The sequence below is a fragment of the Podarcis pityusensis genome, assembly GCF_964106645.2.
Source record: "Podarcis pityusensis genome assembly, chromosome: 6".
NCBI lineage: Eukaryota > Metazoa > Chordata > Lepidosauria > Squamata > Lacertidae > Podarcis > Podarcis pityusensis.
This window is the reverse complement of record NC_138030.1, coordinates 32073605-32089081: the sequence shown is the minus strand read 5'-3', so window position 1 is coordinate 32089081 and position 15477 is coordinate 32073605. Positions and strand designations below refer to the sequence as shown.

General features: G+C 45.4%; 1 protein-coding gene across 4 annotated transcripts in view; it reads left to right on the top strand.

Annotated features, from left to right (window-relative positions):
- The window catches only part of LOC308479253 (receptor-type tyrosine-protein phosphatase V-like), a 58827-nt gene extending 45543 nt beyond the window's left edge, over nucleotides 1-13284 (top strand). For 3 of the 4 annotated variants that reach the window (XM_081009777.1, XM_081009775.1, XM_081009774.1), the window contains exons 25-37: nucleotides 576-710; nucleotides 2296-2418; nucleotides 2742-2902; nucleotides 3566-3701; nucleotides 4374-4453; nucleotides 4935-5022; nucleotides 5389-5488; nucleotides 5643-5719; nucleotides 8237-8371; nucleotides 8653-8775; nucleotides 9007-9164; nucleotides 9680-9818; nucleotides 11279-13284. In XM_081009777.1, the coding sequence (XP_080865903.1) occupies nucleotides 576-710; nucleotides 2296-2418; nucleotides 2742-2902; nucleotides 3566-3701; nucleotides 4374-4453; nucleotides 4935-5022; nucleotides 5389-5488; nucleotides 5643-5719; nucleotides 8237-8371; nucleotides 8653-8775; nucleotides 9007-9164; nucleotides 9680-9818; nucleotides 11279-11338 (1515 nt within the window). In that variant the 3' untranslated portion in view covers nucleotides 11339-13284. The remainder of the gene's footprint in view (nucleotides 1-575; nucleotides 711-2295; nucleotides 2419-2741; nucleotides 2903-3565; nucleotides 3702-4373; nucleotides 4454-4934; nucleotides 5023-5388; nucleotides 5489-5642; nucleotides 5720-8236; nucleotides 8372-8652; nucleotides 8776-9006; nucleotides 9165-9679; nucleotides 9819-11278) is intronic. The other variant, XM_081009776.1, reaches the window with a different exon arrangement.
- Nucleotides 13285-15477: the final 2193 nt, after the last annotated feature.

The window sequence follows — 15477 nt, the reverse complement described above, 5'->3', positions numbered from 1 at the left end:
CTGTTAATAACTGGTTACATGAGAAGTTTATTTGGTTATGTTCATAAATAAGCATGCAAGATATAAATGAACGTCACAACCAGTGTTGTCCAAAACATTTGGAGCTGGCCAAGTTGGTGAAGGCTGCTGTGTAGCATAAATGCATTCCAAACAGATCTGAAACACTGTTAACTGTTTTGGATGACAACAACAACAAGTTTATTATTTATACCCTGCCGATGCTGGCTGAGGCTGATGGGAGTTGTAGTCCAAAACATCTGGAAGGGCCAAGTTGGAGAAGGCTGCCGTGAGGAAATAGCAAACATCTGCAAGACCATAACCACAACCATCCAAAACAAGTCAAGATTAAAACTCATCCTATTGCTTTCAGTAGGACTTGTTCAGCACTGACATTTGCTGGATTGTGCCCTAAGTTCTTTCAAGGTATAAACTAAACTTTGCTCTATTTAAAAAAACAAAAAACAAAAGAACCCACACCACAATACAGAATAATTAAACCGAATCAATACTTTACGCTTTCCTTGATTCAAGAAAAGCATTCTGCGATTGCTAATTCTGCTCATTCATTCTTTCAGGGTTACAACTCCCCGCAGGAGTTCATCGCCACACAGGGGCCCCTGAAAAAAACCCTGGATGATTTCTGGCGGCTCGTCTGGGAGCAGCACATCTGCACCATTGTTATGCTGACCGTGGGCATGGAGAATGGTCGAGTAGGTCTGATGGAAGCCCCTACTGTAGGGGCGGGGTCCCCCTTTTCAACCCATAGGCCTCTTTCCCTTCTTGGCCAACTTCCAGGGGCCACATGGCAGAGGTGGGCGGGGCTAGAAGCAGAAGTTGGTGGAGCAATCAATGTTAATTTACTCTTGCGCCCTTCCCTATCCTCCACCCCAACAAACAAGAAGCAGAAATGCATATTCTAGCCAAGTAGAAACACACAAAGCAGGGCCCATGGAAGAAGGGACTTGCTTGGGGAAAGATCTGGTGGGGGGGGGGCAGATAGAGAGACATGGAGGGCCACATTCAGCCCCTGGCCTGAGGTTCCACATCCCTGCCCTACTGTATATGGTCCAGGGAACAAGAGTTTTGCAGCGTGGTAGCATCAGTTCTTTCAGTAGTGGGAGAGTCTTGATGGCCACATGGGACCAATACTTCTTTCCATCAGTATTGTCAGAGGCCTGTTGCTTTATATCTAGTGGAAGGGAATTCTGAGGGCCAAAAGTAGATATTATGTGAATATGTGTGTAACAAAAAAAATGTAAAGCAGACTTGGGACGCTTTGATCTTGAGTGAAGGATCAGTGCCTCACCAGACATTTCCCCACTCAAAATCATCCCCAGCAGTTTCTGCCCCCTTCCCTTGGAAGCAGAAAAACACGATAACAATTGAGATCTTGTGCATATAAGCTAAGAGTCCAGCATTTCTAATTGCCTGAGTTAACATCTTTTTGCGGGTGGTAGCTGATCAAAAATTTATAAACTTTTCTTAAATAATGAATGTTAAGAAAAAAGCAAATTAAAGGCTAGGCTACATGATTAAAATTAGAAGAACCTATTGGCCAATGGGAATACCCAGAAGTATAGGAATGATTTATTATTGCGTGCCAGCTGAAGAGAAAGTTAACAACTGCGGTATATTACTACCACAGGTTGACACATAATCATAGTCCAGTGTGCAGGAAATGTGGGACTGATGCTGGTTTTGCTTCATGGTAAAGATCTATGGGAGAGAGAAAATAATGAAAGCATTTTTATTGCTACTGCTGCTATTGCATCTTGCTGTGCCTCCAAAACAAGAGCCCAGGACAGCTAACGATGATCAAACCACTACTACAAGTCGCCAAATATAACTATAAAATATCCATAAAAACTGACCGATCAGCACAAAACAATCTGCGACTGGTATTAAAACAATCTAATTTAATCATTCATTTAAATAGTGACATAATAACAAGCTAAGATTTGTAACTCAGTCCCATTCTTTTTTATTTATTTTTACTGTGCTGCTTACTCACACAAAAAGGCCAAAAAAGGGAGAACTCCTCCCATCTTGTGTGGTTACTTTTAACAAGCATACTATACACAGGAGTGCAGATAGAGACTCCAAAACATGGTGGAAGTGGTTTTGACATTTCCTGCATTCGAAGTGGTTTGTTTTCAGGGAAGATAGAATGTGTTGTGTAGAGCACTGTAGAATCCACCAAGCACGTTGCACAAGGATAGCCAGGGGCAATATATAAGGAAACAAGGCTCCCATTTCCTTTGAAAATATGAATTGCAGTTCCATCTCCCTTGCTAGGTGCTGTGTGAATACTACTGGCCCTCGGACACTGCTCCTACCTCTTTTGGGCCGATCAGCATCCACCTGCTCGCTCAGAATTTTGCAGATGAGTGGACTACACGGGAGTTCAAGATCCAGCATGTGAGTAGGAGACCAGAAATACCTCATGGCACCTCCCAATAATCTTGCCCAATCAAAAATGCAAATATAATATAAACTGCAGTGTCGTGGTGCTCCAGGGAATCCTAATGACTGGAAACAAGGCAAAACTTGAGAAACTCTGGAATAAAGAGTGCATCCTTCATAAACTTGTGGACCAGCTTTCTTTGTTGTAGTACCCAAAATCAGCATAAGCATATCTCATGCAGTTTAATGGCAGGTGCTTCCTCTCTTGCAATTTCAGGTTTCGGACTTTGCCTGAGCTGCTTCTGTGGGCACTAATGTGGGCATCTCTTATCACACAGGAAGGGCTAAACATGGAAAGGAGAGTAACTCACTTGCACTACACAGCATGGCCTAATCATGGTGTTCCTGAGTCCACAGCTTCCATGATTGCCTTTATAGAGTTGGTGCGAGCACACATGCAGGGTGCAAAGGAATCTGGGCCTACGCTGGTACACTGCAGGTAAGTTTCAGGCAACGCACTTGGCTGGTTATTAATGTTGGGATTCCTTTCCACCCTTTGCTGCAGACGTGGGATTGTTGTGTGTCACAGGTCTGTTTACATTCCAGCACAGACTGCTGGCGTGAGCGGAACTTCCGCTCTGTATTGCTTTTGTTTTTAGTCTCTCTCCGAGAAGATGGCAAGGAGAGATGCCATGTTTTCTTTGTCTTAACTTATGTACAATAAATGCATAGTTTAGTATGTGTCTACAGCCTCAAGTCTCTTCTGTTGCGCAGTTTACACTGCTGAGTAAAGTGTGCTCAAGTCTGCAAGCTTGAGTCACTGATGTACGTCGGAGCAGAGGTCGATGAATCCCCGCAGCTGCAAGGCTGAGGGGAGACACTCCAGCTGGGGCCGAGCCAGCTGGCCTTTCGGCCCCCATAGATTCCAACAATTACTACCAAAATCTGCAAAGGCAACGAAACATCAAGAAAAATGCTGCCATAAAATCATTCAGTTGGTAAACATCATTGCCTTGCCATGGTTGGCATGATCAGGTGTCCTCTTTGCCCAAATTCCTTGACTGCTGGGGTCACAAAAGGTAGGGAGCACAGAATGAGAAGGAATGAAGGCCTCCAAGGTGAGCTGTGTGAAAGAGCCTCTTCTTTCCCTGTATTATTGCAGTGCAGGTGTGGGGCGCACTGGGACTTTCGTTGCTCTGGATCGGCTCCTGCAGCAGATGAAGTACGAGAAGGTGGTGGATGTGTTCAACACCATTTACAGCCTGCGAATGAACCGCCACCGGATGATTCAGACACTGGTGAGAAACTCTGAGCTGCCTCTCAGGTCGCTGGTTGCCCTGACATGGGAATCATTCAATGACACAAGATGGCCTTACCCTTTCTGCTGGGTATTTGTGGCCAATGCGGAGGGATGGAGAAGATGCCAGAGACACAATGGGCAACAGAAACTAGAAGGAACAGCAGTGAGGGGCCTGGGGGAGGGCCCAAGACATGGAAGGAGCAGCCAACCTCTTGGAGTCCATAAGCACATTGGCAAACCAGAGAAGCTGTCATGCATGCAGACACACACACAAACACACTGCAACCAAGAGCACATGGCAAACTGTTCTAGTGGCTACAAGAGAATGCTTCTTTCAAGCCTAATTTCAGTGAAGGGGTGGGATCCTTTGGGCATCTTCTATGGGCATGTGGAGAAGCAAATGAACAAAATGTGCAGCTACTGAAAAATAAGCATAGGATGAGGTACAAGCATTGGCTGTCAACTGGTTTGCAAGCAGCTTCTTTTTTATTTTATTTATAGAGGCTGTAGAAAGCAGTTCTTTGGCAAGTCAGTGCCAGTTCAGGAATAGAGGCCTGAAGCTCCCAGCTGCACATTATAATGATTAGACCTGGTTGCCTTTCTATTTCAAGGTGCACTGCAGTGCTTTCAGGGTCTCCGTGTACATAAAATATGTGCTCTTCTCTTCCAGGGGCAGTACATTTTCCTGCACAACTGCATCCTAGAGAAGATCTCTGAAGACCCACAGATTGGCCTGTCTGGAGTGGAGCTGTAAGTTTATACCTAATTTCCCCTTCCATTCCAGTGGAATGCATAGTTCTCTCCTGTAAGCCACCCCTCCCCCTGCTTAACATAGCTATTGTGCCCAGAAATGAGGCTACTCCTTCTTTCCCACCCATATGTGCAAACAGGCTATTACATTGCTGGATCAGAGCTAGCACAAGTACAATGCAAAGGGGGAACACCGGTTGGTTGGTTGGTTGGTTGGTTGGTTGGTTGGTTGGTTGGTTTCCCCATTCATCATCTGGAAAGGTCTATAGGGATCAGCAACCAGGGCACCACACTCATTGCAAATAGGCATGGCCTGCCTCAAATAGCAGCAGAGGCTTCTTGTTCAGTAGGAGTTGCAAGAAGTCTCCTGGGACCACAGTGTCTTGTTCTCTTTTCAAGGCAGCTGTGCCATCAGCTCATGTTAGAGGGATATGGAATGGGGAAGCTGAATAATTAAACCCATCTCTCATGTTTTCTCAAGCTCCCATCCAGTCCCTCTCAAGAACTTTGTTCAGCACCACGCAAAGAACAGTTCCAAGGCCAACACTGGCTTCCTAAGGGAGTATGAGGTAAGAGGTTGGCACACAGGGATGCTGGGTTTTAAGGGTGCTCCAACTCCACATGCCATGTGGGTGGCCAGATTGGGCCGCATCAGAGATGCACGACTATCACCATGAGGGCAGCTCAGGCTCAAGCTGTGAAAATATACATCCAGCTGCATGTAGCATGTTGTTAACTCTTCGGAATGAATGTTTTGAAGACCTCTGCATTAGCAGCTGTATCACTGATTAAAGTACTCACCATTGACTCTGGGGTCAGTGATCCTGCATGCTCAATCATAGTGAAAAGTCCACCCCAACCCATTTCTCCATCTCTCTCTCTCTCTCTCTCTCTCTCTCTCTCTCTCTCTCTCCTACTTTGCTTCTCCCCATCAGCAGATGCTCCTGGAGGCTGCCAAAGAGGAAGTCAATTCAGCAGTACCACTTTCTAGCAGTGGCAACCAACAGATCAACCTTCCCTCAAGCAAGAACTCTTGTGAGTAAATGGTTTTGTGGTTAGTATTGTTGCTGTGCATGAATTATGGGTGGGGCATAAGGCGCTGAGCTGAAATTCTGCAGCGCAGGACTGCGCTGTGCCTGACGCACTGTGTCACCCAACCCTCCACCTTCTCACAAAGGCTGTTTTGCAGATGATCGCTCAAAAGTGAAGTTCTCGCAGCTGGATCGAGATCCCTTCTCAGACCTCACAAATGTCTGGCTCATCCCTGTGAGTCCACCATGAATTTCATTTCCCTCCTTTCGGGTCCTCTGCTGTTGCCTCCAGATGTCTTTGCTGCATGCTGCACTCCTATAGAAGGGATCAGTTGCTTGTGTCACTGCTTTGAGGTTTTTTTTTCTTTTGCAATCAAGAGGTGTATATACTTTTTAATGAAGTGTTATGAAATAAATGTACAGTGGACGCTCGGGTTGTGAGCATGATCTGTGTGGGATGCATGTTCGCAACCCGCAGCGTTCGCAACCCGCGTCTGTGCGTTAGTGCATGCGCGGGTTGCGATTCAGCGCTTCCGCACATGCGCAAAGTGTGATTTAGCGCTTCTGTGCATGCGCGATTGCCGAAACCCGGAAGTAACCCGTTCCAGTACTTCCAGGTTTCAGCGGTCCGTAACCTGAAAGAAACGCAACCTGAAGCATCTGTAACCTGAGGTATGACTGTATGTGCTTTTCCTTGCTTTGGTGAGAGAGAAAAGGCTAGGTCATAGCAAGTACAACTCAACTGCTGCCAAGCTGTGAGAAGGTAACAAGTAGATTCTGCGATCCTGGCTGTTCCTTGGCTCAGTATTTTATAACATAGACAATAAGAGTGTGGCAAACAAAGCACTCACATCTCTGAATGACTAAAAGCAGGGCATTATTGAAGACACTACAGTGGTACCTCGGGTTACAAACGCTTCAGGTTACAGACTCCGCTAACCTAGAAATATTACCTCGGGTTAAGAACTTTGCTTCAGGATGAGAACAGAAAAACGTGCTCCGGCGGCCCGGCGGCAGCAGGAGGCCCCATTAGCTAAAGTGGTGCTTCAGGTTAAGAACAGTTTCAGGTTAAGAACGGACCTCCAGAACGAATTAAGTACTTAACCCGAGGTACCACTGTATTAGAAATCAAAATAATATTGATAAACTGGAGAGTCGGGACAAAATGTACAAGTGTAAAAGGAATGCCACTTCAAGGGAAATAAGCCTGAGTGTGCAAAAACTACTCAATAAATAGTGAGTTCTTAGAATCATAGAGTTGGAAGGAACCATGAGGGTCATGTAGTCCAACCTCCTGCACTGCAGGAATATTTTTGCCTGTGGGGCTCGAATCCATGACCCTGAGATTAAGAGTCTCATGTACTACCGATTGATCTATTGCAACCCCTGAAATTAATACAAGACCTGCTAAAGTGCCACTGTGCAAAACTGGCAAACACTTTTTGAGGTTCCATTGGCAAAAGTATATTCAGAGACAAAGGAGGGCCAAGTACACGATGACTGGTTACAAATAATTGTTAAGTAATTACAGTAAAAGCAAATAGTGCATTGTGGGAACTTGGTGACTAGCCTGCGAGTGGTGGGTATAGGAGATAATACAGTGGAAGAGGATGGAGAACTGACTTCCAGATGAGGGATACAGCAAGTAAATTTCAAATGTAATACCTTGTTTGGGAATCTATATAGCAGCAAGTACCTGGGCCAGCCTTCTTTAACCTGGTGCTCTCCAGATTTGTTGGACTACAACTTCCGTCAGCCCCAGCCAGCAAGGCCAAATGTGAGAACACCAGGCTGGAGCTGGCTGACCTCAACAATCTATTAAGGTAGTTTAGTTCACAAAATTCCTTGATTATCAAGACCAAGAAATCTAGTCTAAGACAAGTACAGTGGTACCTCGGGTTACATACGCTTCAGGTTACATACGCTTCAGGTTACAGACTCCGCTAACCCAGAAATAGTACCTCAGGTTAAGAACGTTGCTTCAGGATGAGAACAGAAACCGTGCTCTGGCAGCGCAGCGGCAGCGGGAGGCCCCATTAGCTAAAGTGGTACCTCAGGTTAAGAACAGTTTCAGGTTAAGAATGGACCTCCGGAACGAATTAAGTACTTAACCCGAGGTACCACTGTACTTAAAGAAAGAAAATATGCTTTTATTTCACCCTCTGATCTGTCACTAAAGTTGCCAGCAACTCCTGGTGCCTCATCTCCAACTAACTTACCATGGGAGAATAAGCCAGTTACAGATACCATAACCTGCAGCTTACTCCTGTAGCTAGGGTAATCCTTATCCAAGCTTAAAGGTAAAGGTAAAGGTAAAGGTACCCCTGCCCGTACGGGCCAGTCGTGACCGACTCTGGGGTTGCGCGCCCATCTCGCTTAAGAGGCTGGGGGCCAGCGCTGTCCGGAGACACTTCCGGGTCACGTGGCCAGTGTGACAAAGCTGCTCTGGCGAGCCTGCACCAGCGCAGCACACGGAAACGCCGTTTACCTTCCCGCCAGAGTGGTACCTATTTATCTACTTGCACTTAAGAGTGCTTTCGAACTGCTAGGTGGGCAGGAGCTGGGACCGAACGACGGGAGCTCACCCCGCCGCGGGGATTCGAACCGCCGACCATACGATCGGCAAGTCCTAGGCGCTGAGTTTTTACCCACAGCGCCACCCTTATCCAAGCTTAGACCAGGCTTATCTTCTGCCGCTGGCACTTTGCTAACTCTGCTAAATGAGACTCTGCTTTTCTTTTTCTTTTGGCAGGGCTGTAACTCGGCCAAGGACTATATAGCTATTGAAGGACCTGACAAACTGGCCCTGGAGGAATTCTGGGGGCTGGTCTGGGATCATGGAGTCCACACCATCATCACTCTACTACCTGGACAGACGAACAGCCCCGTAAGATCCACATTATGCATTATGCAGACCCACAGATTTATAGAGGCAGGTCCTTCTGGGATAGCTGCAATCACTGGGGCCATAGCACAGAGCTATGGGACAGGTTCAGTTTGGGCGCCTGGAACTGAGAGCTGTGCCGTTTAGAATCCTGGCTGCGTAAGAACTGCTTTTCCACAAGTGGTTCCCATGTAACTGAAGGCTATATCTGAATGGTGGCATCATGTGGTCAGGGCAAATGGAACTGCAACTACAACCCCTATTTTTTATGTGTGTGTGTGTAGGCTCCAGACAACTCGTGCTGGCCCTCTGAAGGTGAACCTGTGTGCACAGAGACGTTGACCATACAGCAAGGCCCAAAGAAGGTTATTTCAGGATGGCCATGCACTCAGCTGAGACTGAAATATGTACGTGAGTTGGAAATAGTGGGGGGAAGCCATGGGGCTGTGGGCAAGGGCAAGAGGAACAATGAAAGCAATATCATTGGACATGTGTGTTTTGAGGGGGAAACTCCTTGTCACCATAGCTAAGCTTTTGAGCTACACAGAATTCTTCATTTGTGCATTGGCCTGCCCTCTACACCGCATTCCCAAACAGTTGCTAGATCAATTATCATAATGTCTTTGTTACTTTTTCAGGAGAAAAAGGCCAAGGAGAGGCTGCTGCAACGGTTCCGGTTCCCTTTGGGGGAAGGAGAGGAATTTCCAGACCCTGAGATCCTGGTGGGCTTCCTTACCACTGTCAGGCAACTGGTGCCATATCGGAAAAGAACAAATCCCTTGGTCCTGCATTGCAAGTAAGGCCCTGCCTCTCCAGGTACCCTTGGGCTCTTGCCCAGTAGGCAGCCCTTTTTAGCAGGTAGCCGTTTTCCTGCTGCATATGGCACCAGTGAGGGCGTATGCCAATCCTAAGATGTAGGCATTCCCATCTCACTGAGCTGATACCCATCAGTAAAAGGGCTACTATCCAACCCCCTGCTGGTTCTATCTAGTGGCATCCAGTATGTGGAACTCCCTGCCTCATGACTTCAGTTTTTGTGACCAAGACGTGCCTATCCATCCAGCTCTTTGGGTGATGCTGATGTTTTGGTAGGATCATCTGTGTTGTGATTGTCATTTGCTGTGTTGACATGAGGAATTATAAGCTCCTGGTTTTAACTAATGTCCAGTGGTTAATGGTTTTATGGATGGTATTTTTTATTGTATTGTGAACTGTCCTGTGCTGAAGGCTGCACTAGTTTATTTTTTTAAAAAATTATTTTTTTTACTTGTTTATTTTTTAAAAAATTGTTTGATTTGTTTTCTTTCACAGTTCTGGCGGCGTAGGCCCGATCGGGGTGCTGATTGCCCTGGATACTCTGCTGCAGCAGCTGAAAGGAGAGAAGAGTGTGGATGTATATGGTGTTGTTCTGAGGCTGGTGAGGAGCTGCTGCCACATGACTCCAACACTGGTAGGTAAAGGGCAGAAAGGGAAGCTTGAGCAGCAATGGTAGCCAAGAGCTGTGTCAAGGCCAAAGGACACTATGCTGTTCCATGTTCTGTTCTCCTGCAGGACCCCTGTGCTTTCTGTCTCCCTAAAGCTAGTCAAGGAGGACATGGGATCCCTGATGGACTTTCCCTTTACTGTACTGGGGTACACTTTTTGCATGGCCATCCAATATTGTGGTTCAAAGTGGGGAAGTAGGTAATTCCAGTCATGACTCCGTCTGATCTTATTTAGCAAGCCCCTTGGATGGGTCTCTACAGCTCAGTGCCCTCTCCCCCTCGCCAGCCACCATCTGTGTCATATTCATGAAGAGCTGGGAAATATTGGGCAACTTTCACACAACAGATATTTTTGGACCTGCTTTCTTTCACCAAAGCCAGAGGGATGTCAACAAGGTTTTCAGTTCAGGCTTTTCCATATCATCAACCAAAGCATTTTCCATCCCTTGTGGGATACTCCCACATACTCTGACTCTGTGGGATATTTATTTCATCTGCATGTAATAGAAACTGGGGGGTAGGGATCGTTTTTTGCTGCTGTTCATCTTTTGAAAAATTCAAAGAGGCTAGATGTAGTCTTGATGCTATGCAGGAAAGGGAGAGTTCATAATCTCCAAAGACTTTGGGGGATGGATTCAAGTAAATAGTTGTACTAGAGGATGACAGTGTAATGAGTTTTGCTAGCCCAATTGAGCTTCCTCCTCCTCCCTCTGTAAAGGTAAAGGGACCCCTGACCATTAGGCAAACCATTTGAAGCGCTGGGAAAATGCAGTCTCAGCAGCAGTATCTTCTGCAGGGAATATGTCCAGCCTCTATACAGTAAATGAGGGACAAATGCACATTTACTGCATAAAAATGTTTGTGTATGTCAGGTACATATGCCCAAGACTGCAGTATTAGGCTGCTTCCACATCAGCTGATCTTTGTGGCAGTTGTGCCACTAGAGGGCATTGTGCTCAAGCCCTTCTAAGGGAAATCCTGTGTATTGCAGGACTTATCACAGACCGAAAGCTGCAGCACAGGTGTACCATAGAACTTAAATTGCATACACACATACACACCAAGTTAAAGCTCCCTGACATTGCCAGAGGAGAAGAATGTGGCCCTCCCTAGTGACCAAGCTGCAGAGATGCTCACATATGCAGCCTGCATGCTTCCTGTAGCCATAGAGCAGCTATAAGGGGTTCCACAGTGTGTTTTTGTGCCCCTGCTGCTGCATTAGCAGTTTGATCTAGCTGAACTTGCTTGCCTAGTTCACTGTAAATTCCTGGACCTAATTCCTGGCCTGTTGTGATGGCAATCCTTGGCTGTGTTTTCCCTTTTCACCTTGGAGTATTATTACAGATTCTTTGATTGTCCATGGGAGATGATGAGAGCAGAGCTCCTAATCTCTCTATCCCGCCCCCCTCTGCTTCTCTCTCTCTAGGATAAGTACATTTATCTGTACGAATGCATTCGTGACATCATCACCCAGAAGCAAGTTTAAGTTGGCGCTCTTTGTTAGATGGGTGGAATACACCGAGCACAACAGTGTTGTAGGCATAGCCAGGATGGAAGTGATCCTATGTGGAGATGAGCAGCTGCATCTTAGCAAGAGCAGAGTGGTGAAATAAGAAGAGCCAAGAACAGTGAGCTGATTACAAGGAACTTAAATCTGCTGTCAGAAAAGTACGGGTATCCATGTATCCCCTCGGTTAGGATGGATTTGGAGGGGAGGGGTTGGGGAGAAGCTTTCCTGAGACTACCTGGCTTGGTTTCAGCATTTTGGGATTCTGAAGAACCTCAAGGTTCCCATACACTGACAGAGTTCGTAGGGACCACAATAATGGAATCAAGAGGTCTTATCAAGTATGACAACCTTTTGGATAACTTGTGCCATTCTAGATGTTTCGTACCAGAAAGAGATACAGCAGGAGATGATGTAGAAAAAGGTGATGGGCAGGGCAGACCAATGGTCCAGCTTCTCTGCTACCACATGCCTGATACTTCTTGTTTTTGACCCTTGTGCCAGTGGACTTGCACAGCTGGGTCTGTGTAATCAATTTGTCAGACTGACACAGTCCCCAGTGCAACATGTCTGGGTGATTCCCTTGCACAAGCAGACTTGGGCAGTCTCCTATTCTCATCCAGCTCGCATGGCGTCAAGAACAGGACAGCACTGACTAAGTTGCAGTATCTTCTTCACAAAAGCACCTCTGAAATAAGCATGGATCATCTTGCACACAGGGAAGGAAAGTTTAAACCGTCGGCAGTTTATGAAACCTTATATGATGCAGCAAGAGTGAGTAAAAAGAGGCTAAGCATGTTTACACAGAACGAAAGAATGGTGGTATCCAGTCTAATGAAACTAATGGAAAGCTAGTTCAAGGATATCTCAAAGACTTCTTTGCACAATGTAAAAATAACCTATGGAATTCAATGCCAAGGGGAGTTGTCTATTTGTATAAGTGCTTATGTGGCTGCAATCCTATATCAGATACCAGGAGTAAGTCCCACTGAACTCAGTAGAGCTTATTTCTGAGTAGAGGGTTGCACTGTTAATGGATTAGACTAATTAATGCAGGATGAGGATATCCAGATGAAAGGATAGAGTAGGGACAGCTAATGTAGTGGCCCTCTAAATTTTGTGGACTACAGCTCCCATGAGCTCCAGCCAGCATGGCCAGTGGGAAGAGATCACAGCAACTGTAGTCCAGCAACATTTGCAGGGCACCATGTTGGCTACCTCCAATATACAGAGAGGGTTAGACGCAATGCAGAAGGTGGATACAATCATTTTACCCTATTTGTGCATTTCTTTAGCACAAAACGCTGGCTACTGTTTTGGGAGATTTCTAAAAGAAGAAGAAGTTTTAAGACCACTCTTAGTTTGATTCAGCATGTTTTCATAACAGTCCATATATTCCACATGGTAAGCCCATCAAGAACCGTCTCTCAGAAAGCAGACAAGACTTATCATCATTATCCCCCAACACCCTCTGATTCTGTTCTGTTCCACTTCCTGCCTTGGCTCTTGACACTGCTAGGCCCCCTCTTGAGAGCTGGGCTTGTTCTCTCCAAAACTCTGGTTCCTCTAGTGTTGCAATTCTTTCCCTGGGAAAGGGGGGTATTGGGAATATCTGCCATTGCACTCAATGGGGCTTAACTTGTGATTGAACATGCTTAGGATTAAATTGCAGGACATTCTTTGGTAAATTTGATTCCCCTCCTCAGTTTGAGTCTCATCATGCCCAATTCTTTCTACTTTAAACTGGCTCACTCTCAACTCTGTTTTTAGAATGGACACTTTTTTTAAAAAAAGAGGCTTGAGGAGTATGCTGAAAGAAATATGCTGTTGTAAATGAAAACAACTTTCCCCAGTTTCTCTGAAACAGAGAAAAAATGGGGGGAGGGGGTTTGTAATAATAAATTATTCATTTTTTAAAAATCAAATTTAACACTTTCCTGGTTTTATTTATTTATCCAAGTATTTACAAACCACAAACACATAAAATTTATATCATGGTGACATACCATCCGATCATTAAAACTTCATAATATTGAAAGTGCAAATATGACCAACAACACAATCCAGTTCTCTAAAAAGGTTTGACCAACAGATGAAGAAATGTCAACATTGTAAGAGCCTCTCGGAATTCAGACAGTACTCCAAAGTAGGGGAGCCACTGTGGTGAGAGCCTTTGTTTGTGTAAAGGAAAAGGGACCCCTGACCGTTAGGTCCAGTCGCGGACGACTCTGGGATTGAGGAGCTCATCTCGCTTTATTGGCCAAGGGAGCCGACCTACAGCTTCTGGGTCATGTAGACCCCTCTTAAGCCATGGTTGGTTATCTTGCTGTCAGGGTACCTCAGTCATCAAGAGGGACTGGTGTTCCGCTAGAGGACAGCGCTGCCATCTACAGTACACACACAGGACGGAGATTCCAAAGGACAGGTAGGTAAAAGAAGAGAAAGGGATTGCTGTGGGCTTTGGAACCAACAAATTTATACAACTGAAAGATGTAGAATATTTCACTTGTTGGGAAACATGGCTTGAATGGATCCAGGCAGAATCAGCACATGGTGAAGAAGTGGTAAGACAAAGGATGCTAATTGTTATTCTATACAGCACAGATTTCTATACAGTACAGGCTTCCCGAACCTGGGGCCCTCCAGGTGGTGTTAAACCATGGGTAGGCAAACTAAGGCCCAATCGCCTTCTAAATCCAGCCCATGGACGGTCTGGGAATCAGCATGTTTTTACATGAATAGAATGTGTCCTTTTATTTAAAATGCATCTCTGGGTTATTTGTGGGGCATAGGAATTCGTTCTTTTTCTTTTTCTTTTTCCAAAATATAGTCCGGTCCCCCACAAGGTCTGAGGGACAGTGGACCGGCCCCCTGCTGAAAAAGTTTGCTGACCCCTGTGTTAAACTCCTACCACCCTGGACCATTGGCCATGCTGGCTAGAGAGGATCAGATTTGCAGTCTAACAACATCTGCAGGCCATCAGGTTTGAGAAGGCTGCTCTAGCACTGTCTATGGAGGCTTTCCATAGAGCAGTGTTGAGAGCCCTGTTCCGAGGGACGTTCAATCCAAAAATGAATGCAAGGAAACAATGGACAGAAATGGAGGTAGAACTATAAACAGGGGAAGAATATTCCAGTTACACAACATACTTTGGATTAGTTACAGCAGCCTTCGCTGTGCTGTCTGGGACTTATGGGAGTTGTAGTCCAATAATGTGCAGCGGGCAACATTGGTTGGTGAAGGCTGTGTTATGTTATAGGGGAGAGGGCTCTAGTCACAAGGCTTCCTGGCAAAATGAGTTTTGAGGAGGAATTTGAAGGAAGTAATGGAGGTGGCTGCACAGAGGCATGCTGGGTAGCAGTTCCAGGTTTAAGGGTGAGTAAGGGAGAAAGGGCAGTTTCCTTTCAGGGAACAAAAGCTAATTGGTGAGTAGCAATGCCCTCTGAGCAAATCTCAGTGCACTATAGTTTGTTTCTATCAACCAATCCTGAACAGCCAAACCACAATAACCATCCTTAAAGTAAAGGAAACAGCCTGACGTCTGATCAACTCTCGAAGTGATTCATTTATATACTGGTTTTTCAGTATATGCTTAAAGCAACAAAAATAAATAAAAACATGATAAGAACATAGCAGAACAAGTTTACCAAAACAGCCAGTCAATTAAAAACCCATTTCTTTACGTTGTTTTATTTTGTTTATTCACTTGTTTTTTCTGGAACATAAATAATTTTTTTAAAATACAGCTAACCTTATTTCTGTTTGGTTTTAGACAGGCAGTACTTCTCCAAGAGCCAACATTTTAAATAAGTTTTAGGAGTATGGTAACTACTAGACTAAACAAGGGGAAATATTTCAGCTACAGCCACTTCAAATGTAAAAGCTCAGCACTGTCTTCAAAATCATTTGTGGGGAAATAAGCTTGATTGTTCACAAGGGAGTGTGGCTACGCTTGCAGGCTGGAGTTCAGACACAGAACAAATTAATCCAGCTATAGAGGACCAGATGAGGAAAGCTGGATTATTTTCAAACAATGGCAAGAAAAACTAATGGTTCATATGGCATTGTGTGAAGAAGAATTCAAAACACTTGGCACAGACAGCAATACTGACATCACT